Source organism: Schistocerca americana, chromosome 2 (genome assembly GCF_021461395.2).
Source record: "Schistocerca americana isolate TAMUIC-IGC-003095 chromosome 2, iqSchAmer2.1, whole genome shotgun sequence".
NCBI classification, from domain to species: Eukaryota; Metazoa; Arthropoda; class Insecta; order Orthoptera; family Acrididae; genus Schistocerca; species Schistocerca americana.
In genome coordinates this window covers 97645650-97669750 of record NC_060120.1, presented here as the reverse complement: position 1 = coordinate 97669750, position 24101 = coordinate 97645650, and the positions used below count along the sequence as shown (strand labels likewise).

Here is a 24101-nt window from a genome sequence, read left to right as displayed (position 1 = left end):
TGCTCGCCTGACTGCAGGATTCACCAGAAAGAAAGGAAAATCATGAAATACAAGGCCCCGGACCAACTGACCTACGCTGAGGCTAAGAGAAAATGTGAGAGCCTACATCCTGTGACTATGACCACTTCATACGCTGCCACTACAAGAACAGTTGTAACCCCTTCAGTACTGCGAATTCCAGTCAGCTCTCAGAGCCAGAAGGCTACACCTACCCCCTTGATAGTGGGGGCAATTTCCCCCCCCCCTCCCCCCTCCTTCTCCTGTTGCTCCCACACCACCTACCTCGGGAGCACTGTCCTCCCCCCCCCCCCCAACCATCGAGGACACCAGCCCACACTTCCCAGCTGGAGAAGCATAGGTCTTCTTCGGCTCCTCTCACCAGGAAGGGTTCCCTTGTGTCACTGCCTTCCGAGGTTTCTGCTAGTGGGAAAGAGGACACCTGCCAGTGGCTGAATTGCCCAAAAGCTGCTGGCACCCACACCACTGCTGCCTACAAGCAGGTGCGTCTGAGGATGGGGTGGAGATAGTGGCATCTGCTGAGGACCTGGATCTCGCCGGACATTCAGACACAATGGATATAGACTGCTCAGGCAATAAGTCGGTGGCGGCAGGGACCCTGAGGCGTAAACGGCCTCGTTGAATGTTCGATGCCTTCCCAGTCTCATGATGTCCTCCTCCAGTGGAATTGCAGTGGTTTCTTTCCAACGCCTAGCTGAGCTACAGCAACTGTTAAGCTTTACATCTGCTTTCTGCATTGCTGTCCGGGAAACCTGGTTCCTAGCATCGTTGTGAGGGTTGAGCAGGTGATTACAACAATCGTTAATGCAGCGGAAAATGCAATCCCTGAGTGTATTAGCAGCACTGATTATCAACTTCCTAAACTTTTCCTTCTTTTGGGAGATTTTAACACCCATAACCCCACGTGGGGTGGCACTGTGCTTATTGACCGAGGCAGAGGTGTCGAAACTTTACTGTCTCAGTTCGACCTCTGCCTCTTAAATACTGGGGCCGCCACACATTTCGGTGTGGCTCATGGTAGTTACTTGGCGATTGATTTATCCATTTGCAGCCCAGGACTTCTCCCATCTGTCCACTGGAGAGCACATAGTGACCTATGTGGTAGTGACCACTTCCCCATCTTCCTGTCACTGTCCCAGCACCAGGCCCACAGGTGCCTGCCCAGATGGGCTTTAAACAAGGCGGACTGGGAAACTTTAACCTCTGCTGTCACCGTTGAATCTCCCCCACATGGTAACATCGATGTGATGGTTGAGCAGGTGACTACAACAAATGTTCCTGTGGCAGAAAACGCTATCCCTCCCTCTTTAGGGTGCTCGAGGTGTAAGGTTGTCCCTTGGTGGTCGCTGGAAGTCACTGAAGCAATTAAGGAGTGTCGGCGACCTCTACAGCGGCATAAGTGGCACCCTTCCCTGGAGCACCTCATAGCCTTTAAACGGCTCTGTGCCCGCATTTGCCAACTTATCAAACAACGGAAGCAGTAGTGTTGGGAGAGATAAGTCTCGAACATTGGGTGCCATACGTCACCTTCCCCAATCTGGGCAAAGATCAAACGTCTTTTCGGGTACCAGCCCCCAACAGGTGTTCCTGGTGTTAACATAAATGGTGTGTTATCTACTGTTGCAAACGCGATTGCCGAGCACTTTGCTCGAGCCTCTGCGTCGGAGAATTACCCCCCAGCCTTTCGCACTCTCAAACGGTGGATGGAAGGGAACATCCTCACATTCACTACAAGCCACAGTAAATCCTGTAACGCCCCATTTACGAACTGGGAGCTCCTCAGTGTCCTTGCACATTGCCCTGACACAGCTCCTGGGCCAGATCGGATCCACAGTCAGATGATTAAACGTCTCTCATCTGACTACAAGCATTGCCTTGTCATCTTCAACCGGATATGGTGTGATGGTGTCTTTCCATCACAATGGCGGGAGAGCACCATCATTCCGGTGCTCAAACCTGGTTAAAACCCACTTGATGTGGATAGCTATCGGCCCATTAGTCTCACCAACATTCTTTGTAAGCTGTGTGTCGGCAGTTGGGTTGGGTCCTGGAGTCACATGACCTACTGGCTCCATGTCAGGGCGGCTTCCACCAGGGTCACTCTACCACTGATAATCGTATGTCCCTCGAGTCTGCCATCCGAACAGCCTTTTCCAGACAGCAACACCTGGTTGCCGCCTTTTTTTACTTACGTAAAGCTTACGATATGACCTGGCAACAACGTATTCTTGCCACATTGTATGAGTGGGGTCTTAGGGTCCACTCCCGATTTTTATTCAAAACTTCCTGTCGCTCCATACTTTCCATATCCAAGTTGGTGCCTCCCATAGTTCCATCCATATCCAGGAGAATGGAGTTCTGCAGGGCTCTGTATTGTGTGTCTCTCTATTTTTAGTGGCCATTAATGGTCTAGCAGCAGCTGTCGGGCCCTCCGTCTCACCTTCTCTGTATGCAGATGACTTCTGAATTTCGCACTGCTGCTCCAGTACTGGTGTTTTTGAGCATCACCTACAGGGAGCCATCCTCAAGGCGCAATCATGGGCTCTAGCCCACGACTTCCAGTTTTCAGCCACAAAGTCGTGTGTCATGCAGTTCTTTCGGTGTCATACTGTTCCTCCAGACTCAGAACTTTACCTTCGTGACGATCCACTCACGGTAGTGGAGATATATCGATTCTTAGGACTGGTTTTCGATGCTCAATTGCCTTGGCTTCCTCATCTTCATCAGCTTAAGCAAAACAGAAGTGCTGGCAGCTCTTCAATGCCCTCCATTGCCTGAGCAACACGAATTGGAGTGCAGATCGCTCTACCCTGCTGTGGCTCTACAGAGCCCTTGTCCAGTCCCGAATTGACTATGGTAGTGTGGTTTATGGTTCGGCAGTGCCCTCAGCAGTGTAGTTACTCGACCCTGTGCACCACTGCGGGGCTAGACTAGCGACAGGAGCTTTTAGGACGAGTCCGGTGACCAGCGTACTGGTGGAGGCTGGGTCCCCTCCATTGCAGATCAGATGTGCACAACTGCTCACCAGTTATGCAGCACAAATTTGTAGTCCTCCTGATCATCCGAATTACCGTCTCCTTTTCCCACCCGCGGCAGTGCATCTCCCGCATCAGTGGCCCAGGTCGGGGCTAACGATTGTGGTTCACTTGCAGTCCCTTCTCTCCGAACTGGAGCCTTTCCCTTTACCACCTCTACTTGTGGTCCATTCACGTACTCCTCCATGGTGTACGCCTTGGCCGCAGCTTCATCTGGACCTTTCACTTGGCCCTAAGGACTCCGTTAACCCTGCGGCTCTCCGCTGTCACTCCCTCTCAATTCTTGACGCGTTCCTGGGGCTCTGAAGTGGTTTACACCAATGGCTCGATGTCTGATGGTTGCGTTGGCTTTGCTTATTTTCACGGCGGCCATATTGAACAGAATTCCTCACCTGATGACTGCAGTGTATTCACTGCAGAGCTGGTGCCCATTTCTCGTGCACTTCAGTATCTCCGTTCTTGCCCTGAGGAGTTTTTTCTTTTATGTACTGATTCCTTGAGCAGCCTGAAAACTATTGACGAGTGCTACCCTTGTCATCCTATGGTAGCGTCCATATATGCCCTGGAACAGTCCAGTTGTTCAGTGGTGTTCATCTGGACCCGTGGTCACTTTGGAATCCCAGGAAATGAACTTGCTGACAGGCTGGCCAAACAGGCTACACAGATACCACTTCTGGAGATGGGAATCCCTCATAACTGACCTGCTTTCGTTATTATGCCACGAGGTTTTTCAGTTTTGGGAAACGGAATGGCAAAATCTCAATAGGCACAACAAACTGTGAGCCAATCTGTGTAAGTCCTCGGTGGGGGCTCTCGCAGGGACTCCGTGGTTGTCTACCGGCTCCGCATTGGCCATGAATGGGCAACCCACGGCTACCTCCTGCGCTATGAAGACCCACCTCAGTGTTGGTGTGGTGCCCAGTTGACAATGGCCCATATTCTTTTACTCTGTCCTTCTTTGGCTGCCCTGCGACTTCATCTTCGGTTGCCGGACTCGTTATCATTTATTTTTTAGCAGCCAATGTCTCATCAGCTGATTGGGTTTTACGTTTCATCCGCGAGGGTGGATTTTATCATTGTCTGAGTTTTAGCGCATTTCCTTTGTCCCTGTGTGTCCTCCACCCTAGTGCTTTTAGGGTGGAGGTTTTAATGTGTTGCAGGGTGGCTGGGTTTTCCTTTTTGTTTTTATGGTCGGCCAGTCACTGTAATCTGCTTCCTTGGTTTACTCTCTTCTAACGATTTCTTGCATCTCTGTTGTTTTCTTGTCCTCTTTTGTTCCTTTTAGTGTTAGTTGCATTTCCTTCATTCTTGTGGTCTTTCCTTTCTTTCAGTTTTGTGTTATATGTCTCATCTGTTTTATTCTCACACTTGTGAAATTGTTTTATTAGGAGCAAGGGACCGATGACCTCATAGTTTGGTCCCTTTCCCCCCATCTTTTAAACCAACTAACCAACCATGGTGTGTACCCCTTCCTTACATCTGCGTCAACCTCTCCTTTGGACTGAAAGACTTAGTAGACTCAATGATTTTTCATCACCTGCTCCTGGACGTCCTTAACACATTTCCAGGCTCGAACATGATATCCATTTGACAGCTCTACAATTGGTAAACAAACTGATTTTGCCTACACACATGCAAGATGCATTGAACTACACTACTTGCTGAATGGATGCATCGTATTGACTGCACAATTGGTGGCCATTGCTTGAGCCCTTGGACAGCTTTGTTATTGCACTGGAAAGTTGTTCTTAATCGACAGTGAGTCCTTCAGTAGTCTTCAGGCTGTTGACCAGTGGTGTGCTCAACAGGCATTGGTTATGACTGTTCAGGATCTCCTGTATTAACTGCACCACACTGGACAGTCGGTCATCATTTTATGGATCGCTGGTTACGCTGGGATCCCAGTGAATGAACATGTTGGTCATGCTGTCTACCAGGATGCCAACTTGAGAGACTTCCAATCGACTCCATGTTGACAATTGTTGAAGGCTTGTAATGAGTATTGGTGTGCCCTGGTTTCTCCGAATAGTGCACAAACTGTAAAGGAGACCACGACCATGTGGCAGTATTGCTTTGTGCTTCATACAGGGAATCTGCAATCCTCTATTGGCTTCGCATTGGCCACACTTGGCTGACCTATAGCCACATCCTCCGAAGTGAGGAACTACCCCACTGTCAGTGTGATGCCCATCTCACAGTGGCCTGAATTTGGCCACCTTACAGCAAAACCTTTAACTTACTGACAAGCCACTTCTGGTACTACCGGACGATGCCAAAGGAGCTGATTTGGTTTTTTCTTTTACATTTGTTGTTGGTTGACAGACTTGTCATTGTTCTCTTTCCTGTGATTTTATCCTGTCCGTGTAGCTAATTTTCTAGTGATAGTGGAGTGTGTGGAAGGACCAGTCAGATGCATTATGTGCCCTGGGGACCTCCAGCTGATTTCTGGGCCAGGCAATTGTCCCACCTTCACCTTTTTACCCCCTCTCTCACTTCTATGTGCTTCTGTCTCTTGCCATTCTTGATTCTTGTATTCAGTTGAGTCCATTGGGATTTGTCTTCTGTGTCCTTCCTCTCTGGGGATTATTTTTGGCTTGACACACAAAGAATTAGTAACCGATGGCATTAATAGTTTGGTCCCTTTATTCCTCGAGTGGGCATGCTTATGTATAAAGTGCCCCAACCACAAATAATTGTCTTGTACTGTTCCATTATTGTTCTACATTTGCGATTCCATACCTATTCCTTCATTATTGTTTCAGCTAACACAGTGATAAGTTGTATTGTCATCTGTACAAGTGAGCAGCAGTAATATTAAATTAACAGCGAGCTATGTGAGGAAAAATTTATGATCCATGCAAGAAAACTATGCAGATTCTGAGCTAGCACCGCAATCCCACAATGACGTGGTTTGTTGGTACTGTACAGCTTTAGAAATTTTGATTGTGAGAAACTTACGCTGGAGTCTTGTTCTTTGCTGTGCCAGTGTAGAAGTGTGCACTGAATCGCCAATATGCACGTTTATTTATATATAAAATCCAACTTAGGAATAGAACAGTCTTTCTCTAATTTCATAGCACTATTTCATGAGAAATAGGTTAGTTTCAGAATTTTCGGATGCTTACAAAACTGTATTTTCATAAGTTAGTGGGGAATTCGTAGCAAATCAGCATTTGTGGCTCACAGTTCAGCCAACGTATATATCGCCCCTGAATTTCATTGTATATTGACGCAAATAAATGTGCAGTTTTCAGAATTTTCAGATGCTACCATTTCTTTTGCATTATCTACGAGCAGTTTGTAACAAATCTGGGTTTGTGATTTAGTTACTGTAGCAGATTTTCTAACTAACATGTTGTTATATCTAGTTTTCACTTAAAGAAAAGTAGCCCTATATATTATCTGCAATTATTGTAAATTAACTCAGTTTTCGAGTTTGCTAACACCTATAATTAACATCAAAACTTTTTAGGAAACTAGTAATTATACCCTCTGGTTTTTGTGTTGCCTTAATCGAAATCTCATTTGTGTATCTGCTTCTATTCTTATAGGGAATTAGCAACTTTTTAACTCAACAGGTGAAAAGATAATTGACAGATTTAATTTAAAGTTATTTGTTCACTGCCTCGTAATACATCACACCAATCAAAATGCAGCCCCACTTGAATGCTGTTTTCAAACATGGGAGGAGTTTGTTGACGTTGGTAAGCAGCTGGAAATCCCTGACTATTGTCAAACGATTGGTAGCTACTGCGAATTGGTATGTTGGAAGAGTCCCTAAGAGTTGTTTACCCATGATACCTGTACCAGAGGTACCTCAGGTACAATCCTCTCCTGTGGGTCCTGTCTTCTCTGCAGAAAGTACAGTATCTGTCATAACCTGCCACTTGACTGAATGGCGTGTCAGTGGTAGGTCTGGTGGACAGGGACCAGGCAAGACTCAGGGTATTGTATCGATGCCCCTAACCAACAAGTTTGAGGTGCTGTCTTTCACCGATTCTGAAACTGTGAGCGAGTGGGACCCATTCACCAGTTTTGAGGAAATCTGTTTTGTCCAGTGTCAAGAGAAGACTGACACAAAAGGGTAATGGTCTATTAATCATCAGCAGTTCAAACATACAGCAAATAATGGTACCCCTTAGGGAAATAACAACAAGGGACAGGAGAGGACACCAGGTGCACTCACTGTGTATGCCTGGGGACTCATTCAGCATGTTCAAGAGGCTATTCCATCTGTTACTGAGGGAACAGTGTGCAACTAACTGCAGATTGAGCTGCACGTTGTAACAAATGATGCCTGTTGTCTGGGCTCAAAGGTCATGCTTGGGTCATTCTAGTGACTGGAAGAGAAGGTTGAGAAGACCAGCCTTGCGCATGGAGTTTCGATGAAGCTCACAATTTGTAACATTGTCCCCAGAACTGATCGTGACCTTTAGGTTTGGAGTCAAGTGGAAGGAGTGAACTGGAGACTTCAAAGGCTTTGTAACCAGCTAGGCTGCAACTCCCTAGACTTGTGCCCGAGGATTGAGAACTGTAGGGTGGTCCTAAATGGGTCAGGTGTGCACTACACACCAGAGGCTGCTACTCAGGTAGCTGACTGTGTGTGTGGGGTACACACAAGGGTTTTTTTAGATTAGGTGACACTCCATCTGATCCAGATGACAATAGCTTTAAGAAACCCGGAATTATCAGTGTAAGATAAAAGGAACGCCTCCCACAGGTGATAGTATTAAAATCCTAATGGTAAACTGTCAAAGCACTCACAACAAAGTGCCAGAGTTTGAAGCACTCATGAAAAGTAGTGAAGCCCACGTAATACTAGGGACAGAATGCTGGTTGAAACCTGAAATTGATATCAGTGAGATTTTTGGGGAAAATTTAAGTGTACATCGAAAGGACAGCAAATGGGAAATAGAGGTGGTATATTTGTTTCAGTATACAAGAAACTCAAATCAGCAGAGATAGATATTGAAGCTGCCTGTGAGCTTGTTTGGGCATGAGTCAGTATCAGGGGTGGGCATAAAATAGTAATTGGATCCTTCTATCGCCCACCAGACACATCACCTGCTGTAATCGAAAACCTTAGAGAAAACCTCTGTTCACTTGTACATAAGTTCCCAAGCATACTGTAATCATTGGTGGAGACTTAAACCATCCAACAATTAATTGGGAAAATTACCATTTTGGTAGTGGTGGGTGTGATGAGACATCCTGCGAAACATTACTAAATACCTTCTCTGAAAACTACCTACAAGAAATAGTTTGGAAGCCCACTCACGAAACAATGGATGTAATGGCAATAAATAGACCTGGTGTCTTGGAAGATATCTACATCAAAACTGGTATCCATGTCCTTGACACATTTGTGCCAACAATGATTACCAGGGTGCAAAGGACAACTAAAACAAGCAGAAAGATATATATGTTCAGTAAACTAGAAAAAAATATCAGTAGTGTCATGTCTCAATGAGGAACTTGAAACTTTCAGCACAGGTCTGTAGGATGTAGAGGAACACTGGCTCAAGTTTAAAAGAACAGTTGACCACATACTGGATCGATATGTACCCGTCAGAACAGTTCATAAAAAGGGAACCTCCATGATATACAGTCATTGTGAAGAAACTTCTAAAGAAACCGAGATTACTTCATAACAGGTGTAAAACAAATCATAGGGCTATAGATAAAAGTATGCTGAATGAAACACGGTTAGCTGTCAAGAGAGCTGCGCGTGATGCCTTCAATGACATTTCACATAATACAAAAAAATTCTGGTTATATGTAAAGGCTTTTAGTGGTCCCAAAGTAGTCCCTAGCGAATGAGACAGGCACTGAAATTGAAATTGAGCGTAGCAAAGCAAAAGCTGAAATGCTTAACTCAATTTTGAAATTTTCCTTTACAAAGGAAAACTTAGGAGAATTGCCCTAACTTAATCCTCATACCACTGAAAAGATGAATGAAAGAAGTATTAGTGTCAGTGGTGTGGAGAAACAGCTGAAATTGTTAGAATTGAATAAAGCTCCAGGCCCTGATTGAATCCCTGTCAGATTCTGCACTGAATTTGCAGGTTAGCTAACCCATCTTCTAACTATAATCTGTCGTAGGTCTCTTTCCAACAAAAAACCGTGACCAGTTCTTGGAAAAAGGCACAGGTCACACCAGTCTACAAGAAATAGTAGAAGTGATCCACAAAACTACCCTCCAAAATCCGTGAAATAGATTTGTTGTAGACTCTTAGGACATTCTAAGCTCAGACATAATGAGGTATCTGGAACAAAATGACTTCCTCAGTGGTAACCAGTGTGGATTTTGAAAACATCGATCATGTGAAACCCAACTAGCACTTTTCTCGCATGGCATACTGAAAGCTTTGGATCAAGGCAACCAGGTAGATGCAGTGTTTCTTGGTTTCCGACAAGCATTTGACTCAATACCGCACCTACACTTATTGTCAAAAGAATGATTATATGGGCTATTGTGAAATTTGAGAGACTGAGGACTTTTTGGTAGGGAGGACAAAGCATGTTATCTTGGATGGAGAGATGTCAGATGTAGAAGTAACTTCGGGTGTGCCCCTGGGAAGTGTGTTGGGACCCTTGCTATTCATTTTGTTTATTAATGGCCTTGCAGACAACATTAATAGTAAAATAAAGGTTTTTGCAGATGATGCAATTGTCCGTAATGTACTATCTGAAAGAAGCTGCGTAAATATTTAGTCAGATCTTGATAAGATTTCAAAGTGGTGCAAAGATTGGTAACTTGCTCGAAATGTTAAATTTTGCACTTCACAAAACAAAAACATAGTATCCTGTGACTGTAGTGTCAGTGAGTCACAGTTGGAATCGGCTAACTCGTGCAAGCCTGGGTGTAACACTTCGTAGGGATATGAAATGGAATGATCACATAAGTTCAGTCACGCGTAAAACAAGTGGTAGACTTAAGCTTATCGATAGAATACTGGGCAAGTGCAATCAGTCTATAAAGAAGATGGCTTACAAATCTCTCATGCAACCCATCCTAAAATGTTGTCCAAGTGTGAGGGACCTGTACCAGATAGGACTAATAGTGGATGTTGAATGTATACAGAGAAGGGGAGCATGAATGGCCACAGGTTTGTTTAATCTGTGAGAGAGTGTCACAGAGATACTGAAGGAACGGGACTGACAAATTCATGAAGATACACATAAATCGTCACGAGAAAGTCTACTAACAAAGTTTCAGGAAATGGCTTTAAATGATTACTGTAGAGATATATCACACAAGGATCATGAGGATAAGATTAGAATAATTACTGAATGCACAGTCATTCAAACAATCATTCTTCCCATACTCCATATGTGAACAGAACAGGAAGAAACCCAAATAACTGGTACAATGGGACATACCATTCGCTGTGCAGCTCTTGGTGGTTTTCAGAGTAGAGATGTAGATGAGGCAGGTGTCTGCGAGATAATTAGTAATCGAATAAATGTTTGGCAGGGATCTGATGCAACTACACTGTTTAATGCTCCAAGTGGGTTGTTGTTGTGGGGTAACACTTGCATTTGGCAATAGATTGGTACAACAAAAGTTTGTTGTTATTTAATTAAACTAAGATTAAACTGTGAATTTGCTCATAAATGTTTACCTTTGAAACGTAAAGGCAGCTATTCTGTATGTGTGTACGAAGTACGCCGTGCCCACTTGTGTTGTGAATAATGGTGCACTCATTCAAGGGTTAACCCCATCAATCCACCCATTCATAAGTGATAATTTACATCATGTATAAGGAGTTAGTAAGGAAGTATTGTCATTTAATAATGCCACGTAGAACAATAATCTAGGGATATTTAATTAAGTAAGTCCTCATTGATGGATATGTGCCATAAGAATATTACATTGTGCTCAGCCACAGTTCTCATAGATAGCTGTGAGTTACTTTAATTCTAGTGTCAGTGTCACAGTACAAATTTTTGTTCATGAAATGATTATAAGTCTGTTAGAGTTCAGAAAGGGATGGATAATGATACTACTAAAATATGCTTTTTTAAATTTTACTAATTTGTTTATTAAACCTGATCTAGTTAAGGCATTCAGGCCCTTTCTTAGATCAGTGTTTCACACTTAAGTTTTTTTTTCTACATCATAGTTATCTAAGAAATAACAGATTCAATATATAGTACTGCCCAGAACGTAACACGATTTGTGGGACAAAGTGATAGCTGTGGAAGTTGAATTCATGTAATTAGGCATCCAGTTTTGCATAAAAATACACACAAATTATGATAAGTTGGACCAGGGACTAAAGAAAAAATGCAATTTAGAAAAAGTTTAATAACTGTTATCTCACATTATATTACAGTACAGTACAGGGTGATTCAAAAAGAATATCACAACTTTAGGAATTTAAAACTCTGCAACGACAAAAGGCAGAGCTAAGCACTACCTGTCGGCAAATTAAGGGAGCTATAAAGTTTCATTTAGTTGTACATTTGTTCGCTTGAGGTGCTGTTTTCTGTGCCATTTCAGCCAATAGAGTTTTTGGTCCCTTTTTCTTCGAAGGTGCTACTGTAACTGGACTACAGTATCTGGAGATGTTAGAGAATTGGCTGTTCCCTCAGCTCGAACAAGAAGCACAATAATTCATATTTCAGCAGGATGGAGCGCCACCACATTGGCACTTATCTGTCCGTAACTACCTGAACGTCAACTACCCGAGGCAATGGATCGGCCGCCAGGCAGCCCGTGACAGAGCACTTCATCACTGGCCTCCAAGAAGCGCTGATCTTACCCCCTGCGATTTTTTCTTATGGGGGTATGTTGAGGATATGGTGTTTCGGCCACCTCTCCCAGCCACCATTGATGATTTGAAACGAGAAATAACAGCAGCTATCCAAACTGTTATGCCTGATATGCTACAGAGAGTGTGGAACGAGTTGGAGTATCGGGTTGATATTGCTCGTGTGTCTGGAGGGGGCCATATTGAACATCTCTGAACTTGTTTTTGAGTGGAAAAAAAAACCTTTTTAAATACTCTTTGTAATGATGTATAACAGAAGGTTATATTATGTTTCTTTCATTAAATACCCATTTTTAAAGTTGTGGTATTCTTTTTGAATCACCCTGTATTATGCATTGCAACGATGTAAGCCAAAGTTATTGTGATGTAGAAAGCTTCATAAAATCATATCATCATCATCTGGTGAGTCATTTATTTTAGCATGCTAATAAATTTTTTATTCCCCATCTTGCAGCAGAAATGCACATTTCGTTGGAGTGTATTAATTTTAAAATTTGTAACCCATTTTCAATTGAACTGAGGCCTTCTGTCAAGTTTGCAACTGTCATTTGATCTTCTGATTGAACTGTGACTAAGGATCAGGTTGTTCAATGTTTTGCTCTTGCTCACGTGTTTCCATAAGCTCATCAGTTGTTACCTGATTGTGAGAGTCCAGCAGTTCTTGAACATCATAACAACAGAGCTCTAAATTTGTCTGGTAAGACTGACCACTTCTTCAGTCGCATTATCAATTTGACCAGGATCTGGTGTTGGGTTTCAGTGATGAAGAAATGAACACTATTTTTTTCAGATGCCATTTAAAGTTTTTTAGAAATTTCATGCCAAGATTGTTCTAAAATTCTCACAGCATCTGAAACATCGAATTGTTTACAACATTCTTTAACTGAGAGCTTGTTGTTTTCTCATAGTTTCATGTAGATGTGTAAGCAACCGTCTCATGTAGTTTGTAAGCTTTAAATGTTTTAATGACTCTGTGGTCCTTGTATTCAATGGCAAAAATACAACTTCCACATCTGGGTCAAAATTGGAGAAACAGGACAACACCCAGATGCATTGTGAATTAGAAGCGTCGCTTTAATCCTCAAGTAGGCGCACCTTTTTTCATAATGTGAGTGGGCACACGTGTACATGTAGAGAATGGCTGAGAGCAAAACCACAGTTTAATCTTAGATTAATTAAACAACGATAAAATAAACTTACATAATGAGCTTAAGCACTGTTTAATTAAACAATAATGAAATAAACTTTCATTATATCACTCTGTTGCCATGGACAGGTTTTACCCCACAATAATAACCTACACAAGAGCATTAAACAGTCCATTCACCACAGAGCCCAGCCAACCACTTAGTCCATTACATTATCTCATAGTCAATTACATTATCTCATAGACAACAGCCTCATTGCAGAATTGTGCTGCTAGCTCGTAATCTGGGTCATTTTCTTGCACTGATAATAAATTTTTTCCCACTTAGCTCCCTGTTTATTTTATTTTGCTGCTGCTCACTTGACTGTATGACAGCACAATTTATAGGTGTGATAGCTGAAACAATGGTGAAGGAATAGGTAAAGGTTTGCAATTGTGAAACAATTATGGGACAGTGCCAAAAAAAAAAAAAAATAAATAAATATTGTGATTGGCGCACTTTATACATAGGTGGACCCACTCGAGGGTTAAATGGGATTTGTTTTAGTTAGCACTAACATTCAATTCAAGGTAGGAAGTGATGACCAAACCAGTCTTCCAACAGGGAAGCTGTCGTGCAAGTTTTAGCATTCAACTTCAATGTCACTGGCTTTAGGTGTATTTTTTAAAGTTCGTGGATATTCTGAGCAATGAACCAAGAGAGGTGTTAATTTACACTCGCCAGCTGCATTCATGCCAACCATCACTGTCAATATCTTTGGTGACTTTAAAACACAAAGATTTTCTCTTCATGCGTGATAAGTTCTTTTAGGCATCTTCCAGAAGAGATCAGTTTCATGTCTGTTGAATATGTTTTGGCAGGTATATCTACCTTTTTCTATCATTGCATTGAGATTCACTGGATAGAGTGACAGAGTATCTTCTTTGGCACTTGCCACCTCTCCACTTTCTGCGATGCTATGCCCAATGTAGTGACTTTCAAATTGGTTAAACCGACTGTGTACTATCTTTAAATGTTTCATCTGTGGTCACATAGCCAGGTTCTTCTTTTGTTGTCTCAAACATCAGCTTCGCTTGAGAGCATGCCATGTTGTGATCAACAGGACAGTTTTGTTTTCACCTAAGCAATAATACCATAAAGTTTATAAATGCTACTTGAATTCAGAGGCTCTCTCTCTCTCTCTCTCTCTCTCTCTCTCTCTCTCTCTCTCTCTCTCTCACTCACACACACACACACACACACACACACACACACACACACACACACACTTGTTGTGACTGTTGATTCCAGAAGATCAAACTTTTTCACAAATTTTAGTTTTGAAGTCTTCGGTAATATTCAGTTTACATTCCAGTGATAAAGATTTTCAATGCTTGCTTGATTAAAATGAATCAGTTCTGCTTTGTATGGATGGCACACTTAGGATCTAACAGACAATCCAGCCCCATGGGTAAAACAATTCTGCATGAAACACGTCCAAGCCCATTGTAAGCTAAACATTCCATGGGCAAAAAGAGTGAGTAGAGGTGCATGGTGCTCAAACAGATGAATCGCATAACTTCAGATTTGTGTAAAATGGGGTAGCACAAGTCAGTAGTACTGTATCAGTGAAAATAATCAGTTTCTGAAAATATAATGTAGTTGGATTGATAAAAAGTAAAAATCTACTCACAGAGTGGCAGGAGGCGGCCTGCTTATGAAGATTGAAGAAATGTGCAAAAATTTGGAGACAGTGGCTTCTTAGTCTGGCAGAAGGGGTGAAGGAAAAGGACTGGTGAGGTTTATGAAATGGGGAGAGATCAGAAAGGTCATCCAGAACCCAGCTCAGGGGAGACTTACCAGGTGGGATGAGAAGGAAGGGGGATGACTTTTCCCAAATTCCCCCATTTCCTAAACCCCATCAATTGTTTTTCTTCACCCTTCACCTTCAGCTCTTCTGCTATAAGTAGCAGCCACTTGCTCTGAAAGCTTGCACCTTTCTGTAAATTTTGTATGATTTTGCTCCTGTTGCTGCTTGCTGAGTAGCATTTTTATCTATCTAGTTACATTGGGATGATTTAATATGAACAGTAGTAACAAAATAAAATTGATAATAATTATTTATGATTTGAATGTCTGTAGACAGAATGTGAATAAATAGTACTAAGAACTAATAAAGTTACTGCTACTTTGGCAGCATCAGCTGTTGCTACTACTACTACTACTACTACTACTACTAGTAGTAGTAGTAGTAGTAGTAGTAGTAGTAGTAACAACAAATACAGGTGTATAAGATTTACTTCCGGCATAGCAAGCTCTGAGGGAGGTTTAGGTAGACTGCACCACGTTAGATCAGTAGGAAATGATGGGGTTGGAAAGGAGAATGTTAGGGGTAATGTGTGTATATGGATAAAGATTGTTGCTGTTTCAGGAGGTATGTCTTTTGAAGCTGGAGATGTTACTCAGCTCTCTAATATAATGAAGGGGTCATTCCAGAGTCTGGTTACTCCGACTGAAAAGGACTTCAAGAAAGCGCAAAGTGATGGAGTGGGATTGAAAAGATTATGCTCTGATGGGAGTATTTCTGCTTCGTTGCATTAAGGTCAAAAAGAGAGATGAGTGACAGTGTATGTTTATAAGACAGTAGAGGAGACGGAGGGTGTGGAAATCTCTGGGCTTCTGTGAACATAGCCACGATAGCTGTATATAAGATGGTGACATTTAATCAAAGATTAACATTATACATACAGAGTGTTTCAAATTGAATAGAGGTTTTAAGGCTTTGTGCCATTTACTCCAAATAATACATCAGATGGAATGATCAAGAGTGAGTGAGTGAAGAAAGAGTTGAATGAGTGAAGGATAGTCGTGAATTAGCAATTTCAGTGATGTGTGTATTGAGACACCATTACCATTTGCAGTTTTTGCAGTCTTTAAAGTGTAGAGCATGGAACTTCAAAGCCAACTTCACAAACGAAATGGTACTGCATGGTGAAGATTTCCTTAATTGTGTCATGTTCAGTAGTAAATAAACATTTCACCATAAAGTGTGAACACACATAATGTACACATCTGAGAGTCAGCAGATCTGTGTGAGGTGGTACAGTTGCAACAAAACTCCCCTAAATTGAATGTTTTTTGTGCCATATGCTGGTTAAAAGTTTATGGGTGAAGCAGCTGTAACTGGATATTTCCTCAGTTGAAAAAAGCTGAACCACATAACTTTGACAGCAAGATGGTCCACTGCCTCATGGGATAACTCAGTATGCGATTCATTAAATGACTGTAATCGACTGCTGGTGGCCACAAGGGACCAGATGATAGAGCTTGTTTTGCACAACCTCCATGTTCATACACAATTTGATGCTTTGAGATTTTTACCTTTGGAGGTTCGTAAAGGATCTTGCATATATGGCTCTGCTACCAGCTGATCTGGTACACCGGGCACCCACATTGTGCAAGCTTGACAGTGTTGGTGCCTGTGCTCTCAATTCCCCATATATGTTGAGGAATATATTTGTGTCTTGTCACATTGCCCACATTTTCCAATGCACAAGATTTTGTGTGACAGTCGTGCATCCAGTGTTAGGAAATTACTCAACCAGAGCACAGGTCATTAGTTGTTGACCAGTCTTGGTCAGAGTTTTGCACAATTGCAGTAGTTCGGGTATTGGGACTGCCACTCTGCTCATCATGCACATACGTATGACCACTTTTAAAAGTTTTTACATAATCAATTCTCCATCCTTAATGTACACTATTTGCAGTTTACGTGTTTTATACTGTACTATGCAATATCTTACAGACATATATGCATGTTTGAAGGCATAGGCACTGCTACGATCTACAGCTGTATGAAATGGAAGAAATGTATTCAGAAATGTGAATACAGTTAGACTTCAGCTGCACAATTTATTAGCGACAAATGAAAATTTGTACTGGACTGGGATATTGAATAGTACACTGTAAAACACTCACACTGCAAATATTATTACATGTCTAAAATGGCTGCAACATTAATAATAAAGTATCTCCCTGTGCAGGGATCGCAGCAACTGCAGTTGTAGGACGTGGATACTCAGTGACACACAGAGGTTTGCTCTGATAGCTGGTTAAGGCGACCACTCATGTAAGGTGGGAAATCTGGGTTGGACACACTATCTGGCACAAACAAAAAAATTGTGTAGTGGGAGTCTTAATTGTATTCGCATTTATAAATACCTTTCTTTCGCCATTAATGAAGAGTAATTTCCTCTCCTCCACAACACTGAGCCCTAGTAGCTTCCAGAGCAAGCATGTGCATGTGGGGGAGGGAGGACAGTTCTCTCCATGCCCCCCACCCCCACCCAAAAAAAGAAACTGCAGGAAATAACCCCCTCCTGGTCAATATCTCTCAGTAAGGGTAACCACCCTACCCCCCCTCCCCCCCTTACCCCCAATTCATATCATTTCCTCATCTCCTACTACCCTGTGACCTGGCAGTAGCCAATGGCTGAAAGTGGCACTAGTGATGGGCTCAGAGTACCTTAGTCATCCTTGTTCCAGAATGCTACTTGTTATTCCTCTCACACACAGGTGAAATGGAAAAAGAGAAGAAAAATTCAAATATGAAGGTAAATTCAATTTAACCAGTGTGTTATTTTGTTCTTTCCTTCTACTTTACTGACTAGAGATTCTTTCCAATCTCGTTTATTGCCCTTACAAATCAGAAAATGCTATTAAAGGCTTGAATTTAGGAAATAAAATACAATTTTTTTAAAAAAAATCATCTGTTTCCTACTGCAAAGATACCTTGGCGATGGAAAAACTCGTTCACTTTACTGCGAATTGTTGAAATGTTAATTTTAATCAACAGATTTACACCATTTCACTTACACACCTACTTCAACATCAAAATGAATTTGTAGTTGGGAAGTGTTTTGAGTCCATCGATTGGGTATTTTACAGACCTTCCCGAATAACTCACTGGAACAGGCCGCAGAGTGTGAATTGACAAATATTTCAGTTTTTATATTACATGCCTCTTAACTTCTGGGCTGAGAATGTTTATGTTGTCTTGTTACATATTTTATATTAATAGATAGGTATGTAATACCCTGAACTGGTGCATTTGCTGAAAGTTAGTGAATAACCGATTATGTTTGTATTGATTCTGAGCTAAAAAATGCGAAATCCTGCTTGTCAAAGTTGACACAGTATCCTGCTAGATCTCTGCTCAGCACGTGACTGATACTGTAAGATATTATCTCGACACCCATTCCACTGCTGTGTCAAACTTTGATGATGATTACATAACTGAAATCACTATCATTAAATAAATGCGATTGAGAATTATTTGAAATCAAGATATAATAGCAATTGTTGTTACATAGACATTATGTCTCAAATTATTGCTATTATCACTATTTCCATATCTTTCACTTCTCCTCTTGTGATAAAATGTGGAAGGTGGCTTTCCTTGCATGAAGAATTCAAATTTAATATCCTATGCTGCCTCCATCTCATTATAGGTTAGTGTAGATTTATTGAACATTAAACAGAATGGTATGTTTTAGATTCATTTAAATTTATTATATCCATGAATTTTTTCTGCGTGTTCATAGAATGAGGAAGACCTATGAAAGCATCTTGAAAACTGATGAGCGGCATAAGAAGAACATGAGGGATCTAAGAAAGTTGTGCGAGACAGGATTAGAACATTTGTCTCTAGAGGAGGCTTTCATTAAATTTGGTGGAGACCGAATGCAAAATGTCCCAAAAAATGACCTGGAGGAAATTGCTTCACAGTTAGTTGACTCACCAGAAAGTAAGTGACAGGAAATGTGTTGAGCTTTCTTCAGCTATATAAATTTAAAATTGTAAAATGCTAGATTGTGAATGTGCGCAGGTGGTACTAGATATAATGATGGTTGCAAAGCTGAAATTGCTAAGAAATTTTAATAAAGTAGCATGTGACCAAGGCATCAACATTAATAATCTACTTCGTATTTTTAGAAGCCACTACAGTTTTCAATAACAGAAATTCAGGCTGTCATTCCTCCCATCTCCTAGGACTATTTCCTATGTGCAATTAAGACATTTTCTCAGGAAAGCTGACTTGTACCCTGCCTGCGAACTAGAACAAAACTCTAATGGTAGCACAAGGCAGCAGCTAGTAACAAACCTGGAGAATCCCATAGCAAACACCCAAAAATACTCGAACTAAGCTAGCCAAACTTTTGAAGAGCTGTTGAGTGAACAGGACAGAAATATGGCGCAACGCCCAAGTACTGTTGGAGATTACGGGCAGGGGTTGTAGGGGAAATGCAGAACTTTGGAGGAGAAGTGCCGAGCTAAACTGAACCCTACACTTACGTGGTGACCATTCAAAAAGATCTTCACCTCTGCTTTGGTTAGTATCTAAAAAGAATGCCACTGAAAATGTATTTTCGTTTGGCTTGTTAACCATTTGTAGCTTTCAGAGAAATGTTATGGGTGGCAAATTTTGAGTAAAACCTACACATTTCTCTGGCTGCCACGTTAAAATTTGCTTCTTGTGCCAAATCACAACAGAGTTTACACAATCTCACCTACTTGCAGACATAATTACAGGTTCTGAAACAGTGGTTTATTAAGTGAGGAACTGAGGAAAATTGAGGTCAGTAGCTTACGAAAAAGCTTCCAAAACCCTTAGCACATGTTGTTTCACCATCTGTCAGCAGCCCTTAAAAATTACATTCTTTGATTAAAAAGTCTGCAGTTACTGAAATAACTCTGTAGATAATGAATTTTTGCATAATAAGGGCATGGCAAAATACTGTCCTGTTCATGCACTATCATTTGTTAAAATACCATTTTTATACCTGAAACCATTCATGAAAAATGAGGACTGTTGTGGATATTTCACTCTGGCTTTATTACTGATGCGGCGCAATTGCAAATGAGTGTGCTACATCACATCAATTTTCTTGAGATTCATGATGGAGAGACACAGCTACTTAAGTCCACAGAAAAATTCAGTATGTTAGCTAAATTTCATACGCATCATCATCTTCTGTGATATGCACGAAACGCAAAAATCATAGCGACCTCTAATTTTCATCAGTCGTGCGTGCGTGCTTGCGCGCGCGCGCGCGTGTGTGTGTGTGTGTGTGTGTGTGTGTGTGTGTGTGTGTGTGTGTGTGCGCGCGCGCGCGCATTACGCATTGCTGACTGGCCGAAAGGTGGCAAATACGTATTGGTGTCCCCTTCGGAACAAACGAATGAACTTGAGCAGTGCTTTGGACAAAAATTGGTCACTGCACATCAGCCATCATATCAGACACGAGATCTACTCTGGTGTGGAACAAGTATGCCGGCCATGGTGGCCGAGCTGTTCTAGACGCTTCAGTCTGGAACCGCACGACTGCTACAGTCGGAGGTTCGAATCCTGCCTCGGGCATGGATGTGTGTGATGTCCTGAGGTTAGGTAGTTTTAAGTAGTTCTCAGTTCTAGGGGACTGTTGACCTCGGACGTTAAGTCCCATAGTGCTCAGAGCCACTTTTTGGAACAAGTATGTAGGTAAACATATCTACCACACCATGAGAGTGGCATGCTAGTATATTTTAACACATTGACAGCACCTGGGTAAAGGCATGGTGCTGTATTTTTACAATTCGACACAGCCAAAGCATTAAGCAATAAAAATTGACACTGTTTCGTTTGTTCTCTCACTGAACATGGACAATGTTTCAGAGTGTATCTTCTATTTTAGCAATGATAGTGAAGCATAAAACTTGGCTGGTATGCCTCAGGAGCTGAATACTTAAAAGGAACTGGCTACTTCTCAGCCCCTACTCCCACTGGTCTTTGGCCATGCACTGGGAAAGTTATTGTAATTGTTCTTAACAAAAAAACTCCTATCCACTGCTACCAGCAAAGAACGACAATGCGGAATTGGTGGAAACCATTATTTGTAGATTGAGGTGGTGTTTGCTGTATTTTGAGCAGACAAGGCATGATGAGTGTAATAGTAGCACTGCAGTCAAATGGGCTATGTATTCCGCTTCAGTTAAAACAATGATAAAAAATCATATATCTCAAAAATGTCTACAGCAGTTGCTTGTTCCATGGGCACATTAATGCTGAATTGCTGTTGTAGTATCACAGGCAAACTGTAATTTTATTAAATCCGTTACTTACAGACTCATTGCCTAGCTGTCTTTCATCAAAGTAGTATATATCAAATTTCAATCTAATCGACTGTGAGTACGTTATATTAGTGGTACAGTGGAATTCTTCATTGTCATTGCAAATGAGCGAATTGGTGCAGCGCAGTGCAGTGCAGCTGATAAGAATACTACTGTTGAGCTGCTACAGGTTACATTCAGGTTCTGATAAGGGCACTAGTCTCCTGTGCATGTGAAATTTGTAAAAGCTGTTGTCTCACAAGATGTAGTTTTATTGTATAACAAGAAACTGTCTTTATTGCTGCACCTTCCCTTTCGACTAACAATGCCACTGTGAATATTGCAATAAGAGAAATTTATCTGCAATGAACCTAGTTTTTAAACTAGATTATGAATTCTTTTGTAAGTTTCACACTCGATGGTGGTAGCGTCCCACAGCGTCATTTTACTGAAATTTATTGATGTAATTGACACGCACTTCAGTAATAGTAGTGTTCATTTGCGTAATACAGTAAGTAAAATATCTTTCAGTGCTCCTGGACATCAGTCTTAACATAGAATGTATTGGCCGTAATGTTGAAGTAATATTTTTTTAATAATCTCATTGTAATTGTAACTGTCATTTTTCCCATTAACTGCAGAAGATGATTATTATGTATCAGTTATTAATGTTGCAGATACAATGTGATGTATTTATTGTATAATTTTGTTCGCAGTAATGTTATCAAAGGAAACTAAAGAAAAGCTGTTCAGGGCTTGGGAAGAAAGGTTGAACAGACATCATCATCGTCATCATCTATCTACATCACCTACAAAGTTGCAGTGACCTTCCTATTCAAAATAAGTGAAATGTAAATATTTTGTTTGTTCATTGTGTACAGTAATAAAGTAATTTTTTTTTTAACAAAATGAGAACTGTAATTTAATCATCTGTTGACTCATAATGTTCCATCACATAAGATATTATTACAAAATTCTGTAGTATGTGTTCTAGGTACCAATTTAAGGAAGGCTGTTGAAAAGTAGAGCGGATGAAGAATGAAATGTTCACAAGAATATAATACTTGGGAAAAAGTGGTTTTAAACCCAGAAATAGGAGACCATATTGCTACACCTTTGTATTTAGAAAAAGTTGCCTTAGCAATTATTAGTATTAGCCAGCACAGGGAACTTTGAACCAGTCTTGTATGACTACAAAGATGGACCTAAATGAAGTTTATACAATTAACCGAAAGTAGTTTCTTCTGTGCATTTACTAACCGTATTTACTGTCTGTCATGCTACTTAATATATTTTTGCCCCACTACAACTGAAAATTTTGAAGGATGGTTACTACTAATTAGAACTACCATCCACAACTACTTGCTTGGATTTGCCACAGAACAAACAGATGCCGTAACTCAAGAGAACAGCAGTGCTTAGAGAAGACAGCAAGTGGAATGTAATTTCCATTTGATGTAGTGGTCTCGCAGGAGCACATGTGACTGGAGACCAAGACAGTGGGATTGAATCACAGCTGGATCACTTTTTTCACTCTGCCTTTTAACCTAGTATTCACCTTTTGATTATGTGAAAATACACATTTGGAATTATGACAATTCTGCTTCCCTCAGATTAGGAATTAAAATTCTCACTCTTAATTTCCAGCAAGTTCTTCAAACAATGGGTAGTGAGTTACTCAACTTTGAAGTATCATAATAAATATGACCAATAACTCAAAGAATACCACTTCATCATCAGGCTGTGATGTGTGAGAGTTTGAAATAATCAAGTATTTTCAAACAATGGATAATCCAGCATGAAATAATGACAATATTATGATATTACTAAATATTTTTCAACAAGTAGTTTTCTTGCAGTCATTGGAAAACAATTGCACAGCAAAAAACATGTAAATCCAAGATACCTTGTTTTATTTTTTATTCCACATGTAAAATGTTTTCCGAAAACACGCTTCAGCAATTTTGCTTAGTTTGGATGTAAGTTATTCCTTCAGCAGCACAGCAAATGACTCAACTTAAAGCTTTTCTTCCTTGAATCAAACCTAGATGAAGACACAGTTCTGTCCGTGGCACAGCGAAAAAATTTGCCATAAAGAGTCCACGACAAAGAATTGCAGCAATGAGTATCAACAAGAAAAAACACACACACACACACACAGTATCTGGCAGTCTGGCTCCAGCTGCCAGAGACTGTGTGTATGCATGCGCGTATTTTCAACAAAGGCCTTGTTGGCCAAAAGGTCACTTTCTGACAGTCTTTTTGCTGTGCGTATCTGCAACTCAACATCGCTGCTATATGGTGAGTATCAACTATCCTTTCCGCAATATTCTTACATTCTATCTTGGATTTTCCATTGAGGGATTATATTCGGTTACTTAACATTATTCTCGGAAATTTATTCATAACCTAATGCAGTGACCTGCAAACGAAAGACCCTACACAATGCAAGACTTAATGCTACCTATGCGAAGCAGGCTGTGTCGGTAAAATAGAATAAAATTACAAAGACAGGCCTAATAAATTGAAAATGGAACCAGGTTGGTATAGAAGAGGAGAATAGCTCTTTAGTTGAGCATCAGGAGGAGATCCAGTGGTGAAAGCAAATAAGGCAAGTAAGGGAAGAGGTAAACTTCGGCAATAATAAGCTGAACTTCTCGTAAGGCATGCCAAATGAAACTTTGGGGAAGTAAACACTCATTGTGAGGATAACCACATGCTCAGACATTTGTGAAATGGGCCAATAAGCCAAATCATAAACATAAGTGTGGCCTTTTCTACAATGTGTTAGGTCTAAAATGCCCAACAACACACAAGGAAAATAAGTCTCTTTATTTAAACTGTATCTTTCACTTGATGTGAGGAGAAGAGAGCTATACCAACCACCATATATTGACGCCAGCAAAGAGAAAATCATGGGTTGGAGAATATTTCAAAAATGTCCCAGAAAAGAAAACAGTGTTAAATTTGTGCGCTATGTATATTAGTTTCTAAAG

General features: G+C 41.1%; 1 protein-coding gene across 2 annotated transcripts in view; it reads left to right on the top strand.

Annotated features, from left to right (window-relative positions):
- The window catches only part of LOC124596387, a 174494-nt gene extending 152480 nt beyond the window's left edge, over positions 1 to 22014 (top strand). For both annotated transcript variants that reach the window (XM_047135508.1, XM_047135509.1), the window contains 2 exons: positions 18561 to 18763; positions 21822 to 22014. In XM_047135508.1, the coding sequence (XP_046991464.1) occupies positions 18561 to 18763; positions 21822 to 21931 (313 nt within the window). In that variant the 3' untranslated portion in view covers positions 21932 to 22014. The remainder of the gene's footprint in view (positions 1 to 18560; positions 18764 to 21821) is intronic.
- The last annotated feature ends 2087 nt before the right edge of the window (positions 22015 to 24101 follow it).